The sequence below is a fragment of the Gymnodraco acuticeps genome, unplaced genomic scaffold, assembly GCF_902827175.1.
Source record: "Gymnodraco acuticeps unplaced genomic scaffold, fGymAcu1.1, whole genome shotgun sequence".
Lineage (NCBI taxonomy): Eukaryota > Metazoa > Chordata > Actinopteri > Perciformes > Bathydraconidae > Gymnodraco > Gymnodraco acuticeps.
The window spans coordinates 3172-21435 of NW_022989897.1; the positions used below are offsets into that span (position 1 = coordinate 3172).

The 18264-nt window shown below is 38.2% G+C and overlaps 1 protein-coding gene across 6 annotated transcripts; it reads right to left on the reverse strand.

Moving 5' to 3' along the window:
- Positions 1 to 227: 227 nt before the first annotated feature.
- Positions 228 to 17575, reverse strand: abcc10 (ATP-binding cassette, sub-family C (CFTR/MRP), member 10; the record flags this gene model as incomplete). Of its 6 annotated transcripts, none has more annotated exon segments than XM_034205578.1 (10): positions 228 to 307; positions 1100 to 1257; positions 3219 to 3375; positions 5924 to 6151; positions 6802 to 7140; positions 13660 to 13926; positions 14022 to 14296; positions 15476 to 15966; positions 16401 to 16612; positions 17514 to 17575. In XM_034205578.1, coding segments are annotated over 9 exon segments (2171 nt in total), but the record flags the coding sequence as incomplete, so codon positions are not given.
- Positions 17576 to 18264: the final 689 nt, after the last annotated feature.

The window sequence follows — 18264 nt, forward strand, 5'->3', positions numbered from 1 at the left end:
CTCTTTAAAGTAGAGACACTACATACTGATATACACCTGAACATCAGCAGGAGAGGACTCTTTAAAGTAGAGACACTACATACTGATATACACCTGAACATCAGCAGAATATAGGACCTTTAAAGTAAAAGTATTTACTACGCAATAAAATACAGTTTGTTAATATTAAATATGATGTTTTAGTGTTAATATTGCTGCTATATTATTGTATACTGGGGGCAGTTTACCTGTTCAGTTCTCCAGTCAGAGCAGCCAGTAAGGAGCTCTTCCCACAGCCGACCTTCCCCACCACAACCACCAGGGAGCCCTGAAGACACAATGATATAATCAGACTCATTAACTCCTCTGATGTATCTGGTGTGCTAAGTGAAAGGTGTCCTATCATGCAAAAGTCACTTTTTTATGTCTTCTCTACATCAACATGTGTCCCCGGTGCGTCGGGGAACTCACGCAGCGTCAGAAAATAAAACCCTCTCTCTTTTCCTCTGTACCCAAATCTCTAAAAACGGGGAACAACGGAGCTGATCCAGATTTGCGTCCGATATGACGTAATATCTGAAATGTGGACCCACGGCCCAATCAGAAACGTTGCTATCAGAAACAATGCCTGACTGTTTTGGACGAAATATGGTCGGTGTTTACATTAGCATCGCTAACACTCAGAGCTAACCTGTACTGGAGAGCATGTGTGTGAAGAAGCAGGAAGTAAAAAGGAACTCATTGTGGTATAACCGGCAAGAGAGAAAGCCTTTGAGCTCCAAATTGTTTCAGAGAGAATCCTTGAAGTGGTTTTGAACATGATATGGTGTTTAACCATTTAGCTGAGTATCTTTTTTTCAACAAAAAAAATGTTAAGCTAAGGACCCAGAATCAGCAGTTCTCTAACAGGGCTTATATAGAGGGATATGAGGGATGTCTAAAATGCACGATCTGTTTGGTATTTTGAGCACATACTGTAGGACATGTTTTTATAGATCCCCATAATATATGCCTAACAATAGCCTGATAGGAGATCTTTAAGAGCTGTCAGCATGAAGGCAGTACAGTGCGTGCGTGCGTGCGTGCGTGCGTGCGTGCGTGCGTGCGTGCGTGCGTGCACCTTGGTGATGTGCAGAGAGAGGCTGTGCAGCCGCAGACTTCCTTTGGACTCTCCAGGATCAGTTCCTCTGTCTTCGTTCTGGTCCGGACCGTCGGGGTCCTGCCAGGAAAAAGTCCCCTGGCTCATCAGGACGGACGTCTGACCGTCTTCAGGAGACACTACGACAGATGTGGAAGGACATTTTATTATATATAGTGATAGGTAATTGTAATAATAAAAACTTATATATTTTTGAAAGACTGATTAGTTTTGACTCTGATCGACAAACACATAATGGATAAAGGCTTTGAATCAGCACTTGCAGAAGTTTGTAACTTTCAAATTAGTTTTTTCCAGGAGCATCACTTCATACAGCTTTAAAATAACCACATTACTGCGTAGATTCTGGTGTTGGTGATCCATAAATGATCAATCAAAAGTGATGAACTAATGTGAAACTTCCTGAAAACTGCCTAAAGCAGGGGTGTCAAACTCAATTTCATCATGGGCCACATTCGCATAAAGGTTGCACTCAAAGGGCCGGTTGTAACTATATATATATATATATATAAAATAATGTATTATATGACATTATTGCCTCTGAATTGGATTATTATCGGATAGGATAATAACTTAGTAATTAACTACGCCTGAAAGCAAAAGTCCAGGGCAAATAATTGCAAGTCTCTTCAGTGCGCATGTCACAAAACAAGATGCATTGTGGGACATGTAGTTTATGGGCAACCTGCTTCTGTAAAGTGGCATGTAATCGTATAATAAACTTATTATATTCTTTGCTAGCTCTTGCAGGGCCACATAAAATGAAGTCGCGGGCCTGATTTGGCCTCCGGGCCTTGAGTTTGACACCCCTGGCCTAAAGTGACTTAAGAGACTATTATCATCATGTATTCATTCAAACCTATATAACCAGTCAATGATTAAAACACAATTATAGAGATGAGATATACCAAATGATTCCATTAGCTCATTTCCATCTGCAGTCCCTGGTTCACGTCATTCATCTAAACTCAAAACATGACAGAGTCTCTTTCACACTGACATTTATACAGACATGTTCACATACACATTATAAACTATAAATACTAGCACATTTATCAGTGCAACCAAAATATAACTAATTCATGTATTAGTTTAATTAATTTGAGCTCAAAATACAGTTTAAGTTGACGAGACAGGTTGCTCAATATCCATTACATTACTGCACATATTTTATTCCATTCTATTTCAGTGTAAATATTGCTATATTTTACTATATTGTTTTAACGTTATTATTGTTTTCTTAAAATAATTTTCTATCTGTGTTTTACATTTTAGTTTTACTCTCTTATATTGTACTTCTTAAATATATATGTTCAAATATATAACACAGTTTTCATGTGTTAATAAGCCCAATCTTCAAAGAAATTCAGTCAATTAAAGTTGAAAACATGTTCAAGTTGATAAGAAAAAGCCCAATAATAAATGTACATAACAACCTTCAAATAAACCCTTCATATCTCCTCTTATTGTAATCAATCTGAAGCTTCTGTTTTAAGGAATGAGCTGCTAACTAAATAAATAAAACCCTATTTGATGTAGGCTGTTTTTTTCCTAAAGCATTTTCAAGTATTAAGCATAACTGACCTACATTGGATTGATTTAGTTAACTTATAACTGAACTTATAAGGCAGTATACCTCTCGTGCAGTGCTTCTCAAAGTGTGGTCCGCGGACCACTGGTGGTCCGTGAGCGCCCCCAAGTGGTCCGTGAGTATATTGGTACAATTTCACATTTTAAATAAATTAATAAATTAAAGTTTTACGCACTCTCGCAGGAATATCTCCGCAATGGAGCGAGCTTAAGTTTCGATTGTAAGGCGATTTGTAATCTGTTCTAGAAAAACGATGTGATTTTGGATATTTGTGGCGTTAGGTGGTCCGCGAGTGTTTTTTTATTGGTTAAGTGTCCTTGGTATGAAAAAGTCTGAGAAACACTGCTCTAGTGAGTGGCCCAGCCCTTCGTATATTTTTCTGTATGTGGCCCTCTGTGAAAACAGTTTGGACCCCCCTGGACTAAATAAATACTACATTATGATCTATTTGAGGTAACCAAGCAGCACAGAGGTTGAGACGCAGCGCACCCAGAGCGTAGTACGCCTGCAGGTCCTGGTTGGTCAGTTTGAAGAAGCGCTGGATCCTCTCCAGAGACACCTTGGCCTCCAGGATGCTGTTCAGCACCCAGGGGAACGAGTTGAGGGGAATGATCAACATCCCCACCAGAGCCAGCGTGGTGAACACCTGCAGGGAGAGGACGTTTACTGCTTTAGGGTTTATTTGTACGATTAAAATACAAAGAAAGATATACAGCGCAGGGAGAGGCAGAAAGAAAAGCCTCCACCTTAACTACCCAAGAGTTCACAGTGTTATTAAGGCCATTCAAATGTTATTCTATGCTCTAAATATATATCCTTCATTATTGATATGTATATATTCACTGTTTTGCGTAATTTGTTTATCTTCTACTGTTGATGTGTATATCTTTATTGTTGTTGTTTTTGTATTTACCTCTTATTCATGTGCAATGCTTTTCTATGCTGACGAAAAAAAGTCCCAATTTATGACCAATAAATTATATCTTATCCTATCTTAGTTTTCGGTGATTATTTACTTATGAAATCATAAATATTACAGTCTATTCCTGGTAATAAATACAATAAATCCAACAAACTGGACCCTTGACAGCTTACAGGGTAAACCATGCTGCTAATGTACTTATTGTAAGTCGCTTTGGATAAAAGCGTCAGCTAAATGCAATGTAATGTAATGTAAATCCTAAAAACGGTAAAGTCACTCCCTACTCAAAGTATCTATAGTGTCCTATATGTGTAGAAAGACAGGTTAACTTCACTTTATGCATCAAAGCAATTGCAGTGTAAAGTTTCCCACCTTGGCTTCTTAGATTCAGGTGATTATTTACTTATGAAATCATAAATATTATATCCTATTTCTGATCAAATAATAAAAAAGAATCCAACAAACTGGACCCTTGACAGCTGTTTCATGGTAAACACTCACAAATCTGTTCATTCACTCCCTACTCAAAGTATCTATAGTGTCCTAAATGTGTAGAAAGCCCGTTAACTTGACTTTATCAGGGTATATGCAGGAATCCTGAAGTCAGATGTAATTCCTTTTAAGACCCTTTCCATACATTTTAAGACCTCATCGCCACTTGGAGTTCTAACCTTGGCGACACACTTCACCTCACATTGACTATACACAGTATTGATCGTCCTTCCTCCTTATCTTCCAACCATTTGGACGCAGACTTGCATTTCCCCATAACGATGTTGCTTAATAATAATAATACATTTAATTTATATAGCGCTTCTCATCTGCCAAGACAAATCTCGAAGTGCTTCACAACAAGGGATACTAATACACTTTGAGAGATTAAACAAATAATTGTAATAATAATAAGAAATCAAAAAATAAAATATAAAATATAAAATATAAAATAAAGTACAAAAATAAAAGTCGGTGATAGCGATAAAAATGGCAGTACTCCAGGTGTACCATGCTCAAAGTTTATTGGAAGGCCTGCCGAAAGAAGAGGGTCTTAAGGCCGGTTTTGAAGACCTCGGTGGAAGGGGCAGATCTCAGCTGATCTGGGAGGGAGTTCCAGAGGCGCGGGGCGAATGAGCAGAAGGCTCGGTCTCCCATTGTTCGGAGACGTGTGCGGGGGATGTAAAGAAGAGGAGCGTGGCTGGAGCGGAGAGAGCGGGTAGATGTCTGGGTATGGATGAGGTCACAGAGGTATTTTGGGCTTTGTCCATTCAGGGCTTTGTACGTGAGGAGCAGAACCTTAAACTGGATCCTGTAGTGGACTGGGAGCCAGTGTAGTTTTGCAAGTATGGGGGTTATGTGTGCGGACCTTTTTGTACCGGTGAGAACTCTGGCTGTGCTGTTCTGGACAAGTTGCAAGCGGTTCATGGATTTGGCTGGGAGACCGGAGAGGAGTGCATTGCAATAGTCTAGTCTTGAGAAGACGAGTGCATGAACCAGTTTTTTGATGTCATCAGTTGAGAGTGAGGGCTTCAGTCGGGAAATGTTTTTCAGGTGAAAGAAGGAGGTCTTGGTGATATGTTTGATGTGGGCTTGGAAAGACAGAGTGGGGTCAAACCTTACACCGAGGTTGGTGACAACGGAGGAGAGAGGAATTATTACTGTATTACTCAAAGTATCTATAGTGTCCTAAATGTGTAGAAAGCCCGGTTAACTTGACTTTATCAGGGTACATGAGGAATCCTGAAGTCAGATGTAATTCCTTTTAAGACCCTTTCCATACATTTTAAGACCTCATCTCCACTTGGAGTTCTAACCGGTTACCTTGGCGACACACTTCACCTCACATTGACTATATACAGTATTGATTGTCCTTCCTCCTTATCTTCAACCATTTGGACGCAGACTTGCATTTCCCCATAACGATGTTGCTTAGCAACCGGCGTAAACGGAGCTTCTCGCGCTATCAAGCAGTGAGCGTGCGATGTCCTGTTCAGATGACGTCAAGTCCAACGGGATGCCATCAATAAACGACACAGAATCACACTACACACCTACGCAATGATTACATTCAGGCAGACTGTAGAATACAACCTCTTTGGACCATTTATATACTTATTGAAAACAAGCTACAAAATGTAACACCTTGGAAAATGCCCTTTAATACTTTTTAATAGCCTTCATTTTCGCTAGATTGATTTATCAACTTTTAATACTTGTTAAGACCCCGCGGACCCCCTTATTTATGCATCAAAACAGTGTAAAGAGTAAAGTGTCCCACCTTGGCGGCAGTGAGCTGGTGCCCCAGCAGGGTGTAGGTGAGGAAGGTGAGGATGGAGATGACCACAGGTAGAGCCGCCCAGGTGTAAACACACATGGCGTCCAGGTACTTCAGAGCCTTCAGGTGGGACAGCTCCTCTTTACGGCAGGCGTTGATCTTCTGCGTGAAATGAGGCTCCCAGTTGTAGAACTTGATGACCCGAATGCCGAAGAGGACCTCCGTCATTAACTGGGAGAGAAGAAAGACACATTGTTAGGAGAATATTGTGGATCTCGAAAATGTTCTGGGGCAAAAACTGCATGAATCCTGCCTTGGATACAAAAAATGTTCCTTTATTATCTCAAATAAGCTTTTATTTTTACTATGAGGGTTTAATATTTCAATTGTCAATTATTACATTTCAAATTAAACCACTTTAAAAAGGTATTAAGTGTTGAAAAATGTGATTATATAATAACAATTGTCTGTTTCTTTTTATACAATTGCATTAACATTCGGATCCCTACAGCATGAGATAACTATTGATAAATATATATTGGCAGATATTTCCTTTCTACACACAAACTTCAGATTGTTGATGCTCAATTTATCTTCATTCTAAGTATTTCTTGGGCTTTTTTGCCGCCGTTTAATCCTAATAAGGTATAAGGGGATTAAGCAACAACAAAGGTCCCTGGTGGGCATCTAGCCAGTCCACATTAGGAGATCAAAGTACATTTTATAAAGTTCATTTCACTGGAAATCAATATATGTCACCATGAAAAACTAATTAATATTATTTTAAGCTCAAATTTAAAAAGAATTACAAGAAATAATTAAATGCATTAACATACACTACTTCTCCTTCCACAGCACTAATGAAAAACATCTTCTCCCACCTTCACGCGTGTGTCCTTGTGTCGGAGCATGTGTTGGTTGTTTCTGAGGAGTCTTGAGGCGAGGAACTTGTTGAAAGGCACGAGCATCAGAGCCACGCTGAGCCCCCCGAGGAACGACACCCCCACCTGGAGGTACAGCAGGTACAAGGTGATGATCAGCCTGAAAGGGAGGCTCCACAACTCGTGGAAACTGTTGAAGAAGTTGACCACTCGTCCGGTGTCGGTGCTCATCAGATTCACCACTTCCCCCAGCGTGGCTCCGGCCAAACTGCTGCCTCTGATCCGCAGAGATTTACCGTAAACCGCCGACATGAGAGCAGCGCGGGCCGAAAGAGACACCTGAGCAGAGAGTACACACATCCTTTACTCAAGTAGAAGTACAGATACTCGTGTTTACAAATACTATGGTGAAAGTAGAAGTACTGACTGAACTTCTTTACTCAAGTAAAAGTAAAGAGGCTTTGAAATGTACTTCAGTAAAAAGTACCCATAACTAGCAGCTGCTTTAAAGAGTACCTGACCTCCCTTTATATTAATAGAACAATAATGTCATTGTTAGCTAATGAATGTTTCCATGCTGAACAACGGCAACATGACAACGTTTCCATTGGTCCCTCTTCTTTAGAGAAGACCAGGAAATGATGGATACACGGATCGTGTTCAAATCAATAGGCACGCAATGACTCTAAAGAATAATGATCACGCATCAAACACACATTCAGACTAAAGGAACCAGCTGTTTGGGAAATGAGAGAAGTAGAAAGTACAAGTATTTGTGTTCAACATGTAAGAAGTAGAAAGTACAGGTATTTGAGTTCAACATGTAAGAAGTAGAAAGTACAGGTATTTGTGTTCAACATGTGAGAAGTAGAAAGTACAGGTATTTGTGTTCAACATGTAAGAAGTAGAAAGTTCAGGTATTTGTGTTCAAAATGTAAGAAGTAGAAAGTACAGGTATTTGAGTTCAACATGTAAGAAGTAGAAAGTACAGGTATTTGTGTTCAAAATGTAAGAAGTAGAAAGTACAGGTATTTGTGTTCAACATGTAAGAAGTAGAAAGTACAGGTATTTGAGTTCAACATGTAAGAAGTAGAAAGTACAGGTATTTGGGTTCAACATGTAAGAAGTAGAAAGTACAGGTATTTGTGTTCAACATGTGAGAAGTAGAAAGTTCAGGTATTTGTGTTCAACATGTAAGAAGTAGAAAGTACAGGTATTTGTGTTCAACATGTAAGAAGTAGAAAGTACAGGTATTTGAGTTCAACATCTGAGAAGTAGAAAGTACAGGTATTTGAGTTCAACATGTGAGAAGTAGAAAGTACAGGTATTTGAGTTCAACATCTGAGAAGTAGAAAGTACAGGTATTTGAGTTCAACATGTGAGAAGTAGAAAGTACAGGTATTTGAGTTCAACATCTGAGAAGTAGAAAGTACAGGTATTTGAGTTCAACATGTGAGAAGTAGAAAGTACAGGTATTTGAGTTCAACATCTGAGAAGTAGAAAGTACAGGTATTTGAGTTCAACATGTGAGAAGTAGAAAGTACAGGTATTTGAGTTCAACATCTGAGAAGTAGAAAGTACAGGTATTTGAGTTCAACATGTGAGAAGTAGAAAGTACAGGTATTTGTGTTCAACATGTGAGAAGTAGAAAGTACAGGTATTTGAGTTCAACATCTGAGAAGTAGAAAGTACAGGTATTTGAGTTCAACATGTAAGAAGTAGAAAGTACAGGTATTTGTGTTCAACATGTAAGAAGTAGAAAGTACAGGTATTTGAGTTCAACATGTAAGAAGTAGAAAGTACAGGTATTTGAGTTCAACATGTGAGAAGTAGAAAGTACAGGTATTTGAGTTCAACATGTAAGAAGTAGAAAGTACAGGTATTTGTGTTCAACATGTAAGAAGTAGAAAGTACAGGTATTTGAGTTCAACATGTGAGAAGTAGAAAGTACAGGTATTTGAGTTCAACATGTGAGAAGTAGAAAGTACAGGTATTTGTGTTCAACATGTAAGAAGTAGAAAGTACAGGTATTTGTGTTCAACATGTGAGAAGTATAAAGTACAGGTATTTGTGTTCAACATGTGAGAAGTAGAAAGTTCAGGTATTTGTGTTCAACATGTAAGAAGTAGAAAGTACAGGTATTTGTGTTCAACATGTAAGAAGTAGAAAGTACAGGTATTTGTGTTCAACATGTGAGAAGTATAAAGTACAGGTATTTGTGTTCAACATGTAAGAAGTAGAAAGTACAGGTATTTGTGTTCAACATGTGAGAAGTATAAAGTACAGGTATTTGTGTTCAACATGTAAGAAGTAGAAAGTACAGGTATTTGTGTTCAACATGTAAGAAGTAGAAAGTACAGGTATTTGTGTTCAACATGTAAGAAGTAGAAAGTACAGGTATTTGTGTTCAACATGTAAGAAGTAGAAAGTACAGGTATTTGTGTTCAACATGTAAGAAGTAGAAACTACAGGTATTTGAGTTCAACATGTAAGAAGTAGAAAGTACAGGTATTTGAGTTCAACATGTAAGAAGTAGAAAGTACAGGTATTTGAGTTCAACATGTAAGAAGTAGAAACTACAGGTATTTGAGTTCAACATGTAAGAAGTAGAAAGTACAGGTATTTGAGTTCAACATGTGAGAAGTAGAAAGTACAGGTATTTGGGTTAAAAATGTAAGAAGTAGAAACTACAGGTATTTGAGTTCAACATGTAAGAAGTAGAAAGTACAGGTATTTGGGTTAAAAATGTAAGAAGTAGAAACTACAGGTATTTGAGTTCAACATGTAAGAAGTAGAAAGTACAGGTATTTGAGTTCAACATGTAAGAAGTAGAAAGTACAGGTATTTGAGTTCAACATCTGAGAAGTAGAAAGTACAGGTATTTGAGTTCAACATGTGAGAAGTAGAAAGTACAGGTATTAGAGTTCAACATGTGAGAAGTAGAAAGTACAGGTATTTGTGTTCAACATGTGAGAAGTAGAAAGTTCAGGTATTTGAGTTCAACATGTAAGAAGTAGAAAGTACAGGTATTTGTGTTCAAAATGTAAGAAGTAGAAAGTACAGGTATTTGTGTTCAAAATGTAAGAAGTAGAAAGTACAGGTATTTGAGTTCAACATCTGAGAAGTAGAAAGTACAGGTATTTGAGTTCAACATGTAAGAAGTAGAAAGTACAGGTATTTGTGTTCAACATGTGAGAAGTAGAAAGTACAGGTATTTGTGTTCAAAATGTAAGAAGTAGAAAGTACAGGTATTTGTGTTCAACATGTAAGAAGTAGAAAGTACAGGTATTTGTGTTCAACATGTAAGAAGTAAAAAGTACAGGTATTTGTGTTCAACATGTGAGAAGTAGAAAGTACAGGTATTTGAGTTCAACATGTAAGAAGTAGAAAGTACAGGTATTTGAGTTCAACATGTAAGAAGTAGAAAGTACAGGTATTTGAGTTCAACATGTGAGAAGTAGAAAGTACAGGTATTTGTGTTCAACATGTAAGAAGTAGAAAGTACAGGTATTTGAGTTCAACATGTAAGAAGTAGAAAGTTCAGGTATTTGAGTTCAACATGTAAGAAGTAGAAAGTACAGGTATTTGTGTTCAACATGTAAGAAGTAGAAAGTACAGGTATTTGAGTTCAACATGTAAGAAGTAGAAAGTACAGGTATTTGTGTTCAACATGTAAGAAGTAGAAAGTACAGGTATTTGAGTTCAACATGTAAGAAGTAGAAAGTACAGGTATTTGAGTTCAACATGTAAGAAGTAGAAAGTACAGGTATTTGAGTTCAACATGTAAGAAGTAGAAAGTACAGGTATTTGTGTTCAAAATGTAAGAAGTAGAAAGTACAGGTATTTGTGTTCAACATGTGAGAAGTATAAAGTACAGGTATTTGGGTTCAACATGTAAGAAGTAGAAAGTACAGGTATTTGAGTTCAACATGTAAGAAGTATAAAGTACAGGTATTTGAGTTCAACATGTAAGAAGTAGAAAGTACAGGTATTTGAGTTCAACATGTAAGAAGTAGAAAGTTCAGGTATTTGTGTTCAAAATGTAAGAAGTAGAAAGTACAGGTATTTGAGTTCAACATGTAAGAAGTAGAAAGTTCAGGTATTTGTGTTCAAAATGTAAGAAGTAGAAAGTACAGGTATTTGAGTTCAACATGTAAGAAGTAGAAAGTTCAGGTATTTGTGTTCAAAATGTAAGAAGTAGAAAGTACAGGTATTTGTGTTCAAAGTGTAAGAAGTAGAAAGTACAGGTATTTGAGTTCAAAATGTAAGAAGTAGAAAGTACAGGTATTTGAGTTCAAAATGTAAGAAGTAGAAAGTACAGGTATTTGAGTTCAACATGTAAGAAGTAGAAAGTACAGGTATTTGAGTTCAAAATGTAAGAAGTAGAAAGTACAGGTATTTGAGTTCAACATGTAAGAAGTAGAAAGTACAGGTATTTGAGTTCAACATGTAACAAGTAGAAAGTACAGGTATTTGTGTTCAACATGTGAGAAGTAGAAAGTACAGATATTTGAGTTCAACATGTAAGAAGTAGAAAGTACAGGTATTTGTGTTCAAAATGTAAGAAGTAGAAAGTACAGGTATTTGTGTTCAACATGTAAGAAGTAGAAAGTACAGGTATTTGTGTTCAACATGTAAGAAGTAGAAAGTACAGATATTTGAGTTCAACATGTAAGAAGTAGAAAGTACAGGTATTTGAGTTCAACATGTGAGAAGTAGAAAGTACAGGTATTTGTGTTCAACATGTGAGAAGTATAAAGTACAGGTATTTGGGTTCAACATGTAAGAAGTAGAAAGTACAGGTATTTGAGTTCAACATGTAAGAAGTAGAAAGTTCAGGTATTTGTGTTCAACATGTAAGAAGTAGAAAGTACAGGTATTTGAGTTCAACATGTGAGAAGTAGAAAGTACAGGTATTTGTGTTCAACATGTAAGAAGTAGAAAGTACAGGTATTTGTGTTCAACATGTAAGAAGTAGAAAGTACAGGTATTTGAGTTCAACATGTGAGAAGTAGAAAGTACAGGTATTTGTGTTCAACATGTAAGAAGTAGAAAGTACAGGTATTGTGTTCAACATGTAAGAAGTAGAAAGTTCAGGTATTTGTGTTCAACATGTAAGAAGTAGAAAGTACAGGTATTTGTGTTCAACATGTAAGAAGTAGAAAGTTCAGGTATTTGTGTTCAACATGTAAGAAGTAGAAAGTACAGGTATTTGAGTTCAACATGTAAGAAGTAGAAAGTACAGGTATTTGAGTTCAACATGTAAGAAGTAGAAAGTACAGGTATTTGTGTTCAACATGTAAGAAGTAGAAAGTACAGGTATTTGAGTTCAACATGTAAGAAGTAGAAAGTACAGGTATTTGTGTTCAACATGTAAGAAGTAGAAAGTACAGGTATTTGAGTTCAACATGTGAGAAGTAGAAAGTACAGGTATTTGAGTTCAACATGTAAGAAGTAGAAAGTACAGGTATTTGGGTTCAACATGTGAGAAGTAGAAAGTACAGGTATTTGAGTTCAACATGTAAGAAGTAGAAAGTACAGGTATTTGAGTTCAACATGTAAGAAGTAGAAAGTACAGGTATTTGTGTTCAACATGTAAGAAGTAGAAAGTACAGGTATTTGAGTTCAACATGTAAGAAGTAGAAAGTACAGGTATTTGTGTTCAACATGTAAGAAGTAGAAAGTACAGGTATTTGAGTTCAACATGTGAGAAGTAGAAAGTACAGGTATTTGAGTTCAACATGTAAGAAGTAGAAAGTACAGGTATTTGTGTTCAACATGTAAGAAGTAGAAAGTACAGGTATTTGTGTTCAACATGTAAGAAGTAGAAAGTACAGGTATTTGGGTTCAACATGTGAGAAGTCAAAGTAAAAAGTCGTCAGAAAAATAAGTAGTGGAGTAAAGTACTGAGAAACATGTACTTAAGTACAGTAACGAAGTATTTGTACTCCACTACTTCCCACCTCTGTACCTTAGACACCTCGAAGACGAAGATGTTATTGAGATAACTATTGAGTTTTTAAAATTCTGATAAATACATATTGGCAGATATTTCCTTTCTACACACAAACTTCACATTGTTGATGCTCGATTTATCTTAATTTTAAGTATTTCTTGGGCTTTTTTGCCGCCGTTTAATCCTAATAAGGGATAAGGGGATTAAGCAACAACAAAGGTCCCTGGTGGGCATCTAGCCAGTCCACATTAGGAGATCAAAGTACATTTTATAAAGTTCATTTCACTGGAAATGTATATATGTCACCATGAAAAACTAATTAATATTATTTTAAGCTCAAAATACAAAAAATAAACAAGAAATACATATAAATGCATCCTCTCAAATATGAAGTGCTTGAATGAAGGACTTTATTAATTAATGTTTTATGGCTGTTGATATCATTATTACTATCACTACTATCTTTGTTGTGTTTGAGTTTTGATCTAATTTGATTCTATTGTATAGAATATATATATATATATATATATACAGGGTTTCCCACACATAGACTTTACTTGGGCGGGCCGCCCAGGTATATTAACGGCAACCCATTTAGGTTTTTTTTTCGTCCGCGACCACGACGCCATCTGCGATCGATTAACTTTTGGACAATGTAATAGTAAATAGTGGGTAGTAGATTTAAACTAGGGCTATCACTATGGGCCCTGCTTGCACCTGTTCGCTCTGCCATCGCGTGAAGGGTCTGCTAACAAGCGACCAACAGAAAGGTTAATGTTGTTGCACGTCACCTCAACCCCCCCCCTCTACCAGCACCCCCCCAAGTATATTTCAGATCTGTGGGAAACACTGATATGTCTACCTTTACTGTTATTATAGCTTGTACATGTATTTTACTGTACCTTAGACACCTCGAAGACGAAGATGTTTCCGAGGAAGGAGGTGAGGAGCGTGGTGATGAAGAGTCCCACAGAGCACCAGACTCCCAAACTGATGGGAGCCTCCTCGTCCTCCATGAAGTTCACGAGGCTGCTGAGCAGCAGCGGGCCGGAGAAACTGAGCATGTTGACCACGACCTTCAGGACGCCCAGCAGGTAGTATCGCAGCCCGAAGGCTTTGTGAAGAACCTTCAGCAGGCGGACGTCTCCCTGCAGCTCCAAGGGTTCCTCCTGAGGAGAGAGGACAGAATAATATGAAATACTGTACAGTGGATAATAATTCTGCTTGTTGTATAAATAAATAAGTGCATGAGCTGCAGCCCCACCTGGTAGTTTGAGCTCCAGGTGCCGTTGAGCAGGTTCCTGCTGAGCGGCGGGGGCCACTGCTCCTCTCCGTCACCGACCTCTGCTCCGCGTCTGCAGGACTCCCAGCACTGGTGGAAGTTTCGACAAACCACAGACGTCCGAAGCTTCCTGGGGAGGTGATAAACATCTGCTGGTCTGCACAGATCCCCTCGTTCCCCCCGTCTGAGAAGAGGGTTCAACCAGAGGAAGAAGAGCCAGGAAACACAGCCGCTCCCATCCTCCGCCACCATGTCACCTGGGAGAAATGATCAATATATTGTGCCGGAACTTTAAGGGACATAATTTACTGTGAAAATACTGAATGTCCTCTTCCAATATGAGAGTAACATGATAACAAAGGTATCCCAACTGTAGCTGTGAACATGACAGGATGTGTGATTACCTAGAAGAGCATCAGGACTGTTTGAGGCATATGATAGCTATGTGATTAACATGATGATTCAGCCTCTATGGAGAGAGACATATGACAAGCATGCTCATTTCTGACGTGGAGCTAATCTGGAGTAAACATTGAATACTGCTTTCTATTCCTCCATCTTGTGACGGTGTAACTCCCTCTCTTGGATATCAGCATGTGAAGGACACTGTTCAGGAACTAGTTGATGCTCTGTATGTGATGACTACTTTCAGATTTTGAGAAAAAGTAAGAATTTCGAGAAAAAGTCATTTTTTTAAGAAAAAGTCAGATTTTGGAGATTTTGAGAAAAATTCAGAACTTTGAGATTTTTTGAAAAAAGCCAAACAATTTAGAAAAAACTCAGTATTTTGTAAATGACAGGATGTACGATTACCTAGAAGACCCGGTGTTCCTCCATCTGGTGACTGTGTAACTCCCTCTCTTGGATATCAGCATGTGAAGGACACATTGAGAGGATCACAAATACATGGATCCTGAGATTGAACCTCAAGCCGGTGACCAGTGATATTTTTCCTAACAATCGTGTATGTGAATATAAGGAGAATGACGCGTGCAGTTACATACTAAACACAGCATCTCCAACTCTCACTCATCGACGCTGCATTACTACTATTATTATGTGTTTAATGACCAACAAACATTAGAAGAATTGTATAATAAAATATCATAAGAGATGGCTACTCATCAGAGGACTACAGAAGAAGACGAAGCAGGACACGCCCCCGTTGACGTCAGCCAATAGGAAGAAGACTAAATACGAGAGTGGGAACATATAAATAAGATGTTAAATGGAGAAACGTTCTCTTTTCATTCAGGCAACTGGTAAACAGCTAACTGCTTATGTGGACTGTGGATCAGTGAATTGAATGAGAGGAACCACAGCTGTGTTCCCTTGTAATCGTATCATTGTATTAATAAACGCAGTTAACTTGACGAGAAGCTTCCTGGATTCCTTTCAGCTACTCCTACCTTAGGTCGTAGAAAAACCCAACTCACCCGTATCCTGCTCGTTATCCTCCGTGATGAGAGGGGATCCATCGTCAGCGTTGATATTCAAAGAGTATCCAGCCTCACTGATGCAGGGGAAAGCAAACGCTAAAAGATAAACCAGAAGAGGCAGCGTCCGGGTGGAAACGAGAACAAAACGTGCAAATACAAGAGGCTCCGAGAGGTTTAAGTACTCCCGATTGTCGCAGGAATTGATCAAGGTGACGACCAGGTTTGGGATGGAGAGAAGGACCAGCAGGAGCAGAAGTGGAGGTCCTCTGGTTCTCCTGAAAGAGGTCCTCTGGAGCACCATCAGGGCACTGAAGTGGACCAGCCAGGCCAGGATGGAGCAGCCGTCAGAGAGGAGGTCCAGGAGGAGGAGGTCCCGCTGCAGGAGGACCACCAGGAGCAGATCTGAAGAGAAGAGCAGCGCCACCAGAAGAGCAGAGAAACACCGGAGGGTCCAGCTGCAGGGAGCCGGCGTCTGAGGGGGGGCGTGTCTACAAAACAGGAACATAAACACTGAAATATATAACAAATAAATATCATATTTTTCCATAGTGGCCATTATGTTAAACACCTGAACTCTTGAAAGAACATCCATAACATTCATCTGTTTGCAACTTATATATCAATATTCCAATCACTTGTATATAAACTATTCTGCACTATTTCCATTATATTCTATTTTCTTTTATTTACTTGCACTATTATCTGTTTTATTGTGTTGCACTGTTGGAGGAGCCTGTGACCTCAGATTTTCATTGACATAACTAAGTAAGTACATTTCAAAGCCCTCTTTACTTTTACTTGAGTAAAGACATTTAGTCAGTACTTCTACTTTTACCAGAGTATTTTTGAACACGAGTATCTGTACTTCTACTAGAGTAAAGGATGCGTGTACTTTTGCCCTCTCTGCAGATATTAGACGTACCTCTGCATGCTGAGGTAGCAGGCGCTGAAAATGGCCATCCCTGCATGAGGCAGCGCTCCCAGGACCAGTTGGTTGAAGCAGGGGCTGATGTTTCCATCCTGAAACACGGGGAAGGGGTTCTGCTCGTCTGTACGACACAGACCTGAGACCAGCTCCGCAGGACCAAAGAGCCCCATCCCTAAAACTATTTAACTGCTGTCATTTTAAAATACCTGGAGAGCAAAAACAATACGAGTTAACTGTAAGGGGGAGATAGATGGATAAAGATATATATCGACAGACTGACAGACGGACAGACAGACAGACAGACAGACAGACAGACAGACAGACAGACAGACAGACAGACAGACAGACAGACAGACAGACAGACAGACAGACAGATAGATAGATAGATAGATAGATAGATAGATAGATAGATGGATAGATGGATAGATAGATAGATAGATAGATGGATAGATGGATAGATGGATAGATGGATGGATGGATGGATGGATGGATGGATGGATGGATGGATGGATGGATGGATGGATGGATTCTAAAGCACCACATGCGTCAGGTTTGGGTACATATTTAACCCTTTATACAAGATAATATCTAGAAGGAGAGAGGACTTTCTACAACTTGAAAGCATGACAGACCATTCAAACATAGAGTAATCTGACTGAACCAAATCAAGCAATGGAGCAGGAGATTACAAACTTGTCAAGAGTAGTATACATTAACTGCTCTCCAAATGTCTTATAACACTTTTCTAGGAAAAAGCCAGGGTTACAAAGTAAGATAACACACTAAATCATACTTTACTTATATGTGTTAATAGTTTCCCATCATACATGTGACTCAGCATTGGTCTTCAACCACTTAAGTAACAGAAAAACGTGTTAAAACGACAGAAAGATGGAGGTGTTTCCGAATGAAAGATGAATCTACACATGTAAACAAATGAGGCTAGCTAGCTAACAGTTAGCTTAGCATACAGATTATCACTCTGTTTAAGCGACACTGTAATGCTAACACACACAATATTTACATGAAACACTAACGAATCTAACCACTACTTAATATAACTTAAATACACTATCGATGCACTATAATTAAGATAAGAAACCTTACATATTACCGGCTGTCATCTAGCTAACAGGAAACACTTCTGTCCCTTCTGATGACGCACTCTATGGGATTTTCAAAATAAAAGTTGTTTTTTTGCAAATGTAAGCAGCATCAGTACTTGTTATTTTATGTATTTATGTGCTACAAAAGTATAAACACCATGTTCTTAAAATTGCTTTATCATTAGTTAAAGTCCAGCAGTGAAAATCCATTGAAAACCAAAACCAAAAATGTACTAATTCCTAACTAAACTGTGCAATATGTGCTGTTAATGTAATACATGTATTTTTCTTTGCTTTTTCTACTGATGCTTCCCTATCCTATTTGCTGTTGTGAGACCAATAGATGATCGTATTTTGAGTTAATGTACATGGGTATTATCTTCAAAGTATATACTATACTATAGTATCAAAAGTAAAAGTATGCATTATGCTCAATGGTTGTAATATTATCGAATATAGTATATTGTAGTTGTATTACTTTTAAGATAATTTAAGATACTTTGTGTAATACTCAGTAGATGAGTTGTATAGTACTGCATGATTTCATACAAAGGGTTTTTTGTTTAAAGGTCACCTATTATGCAAAATCCTCTTCTTCATGTCTCTTCTACATCAACATGTGTCCCCTCTTCTTCATATCTCTTCTACATCAACATGTGTCCCCTCTTCTTCATATCTCTTCTACATCAACATGTGTCCCCTCTTCTTCATGTCTCTTCTACATCAACATGTGTCCCCTCTTCTTCATGTCT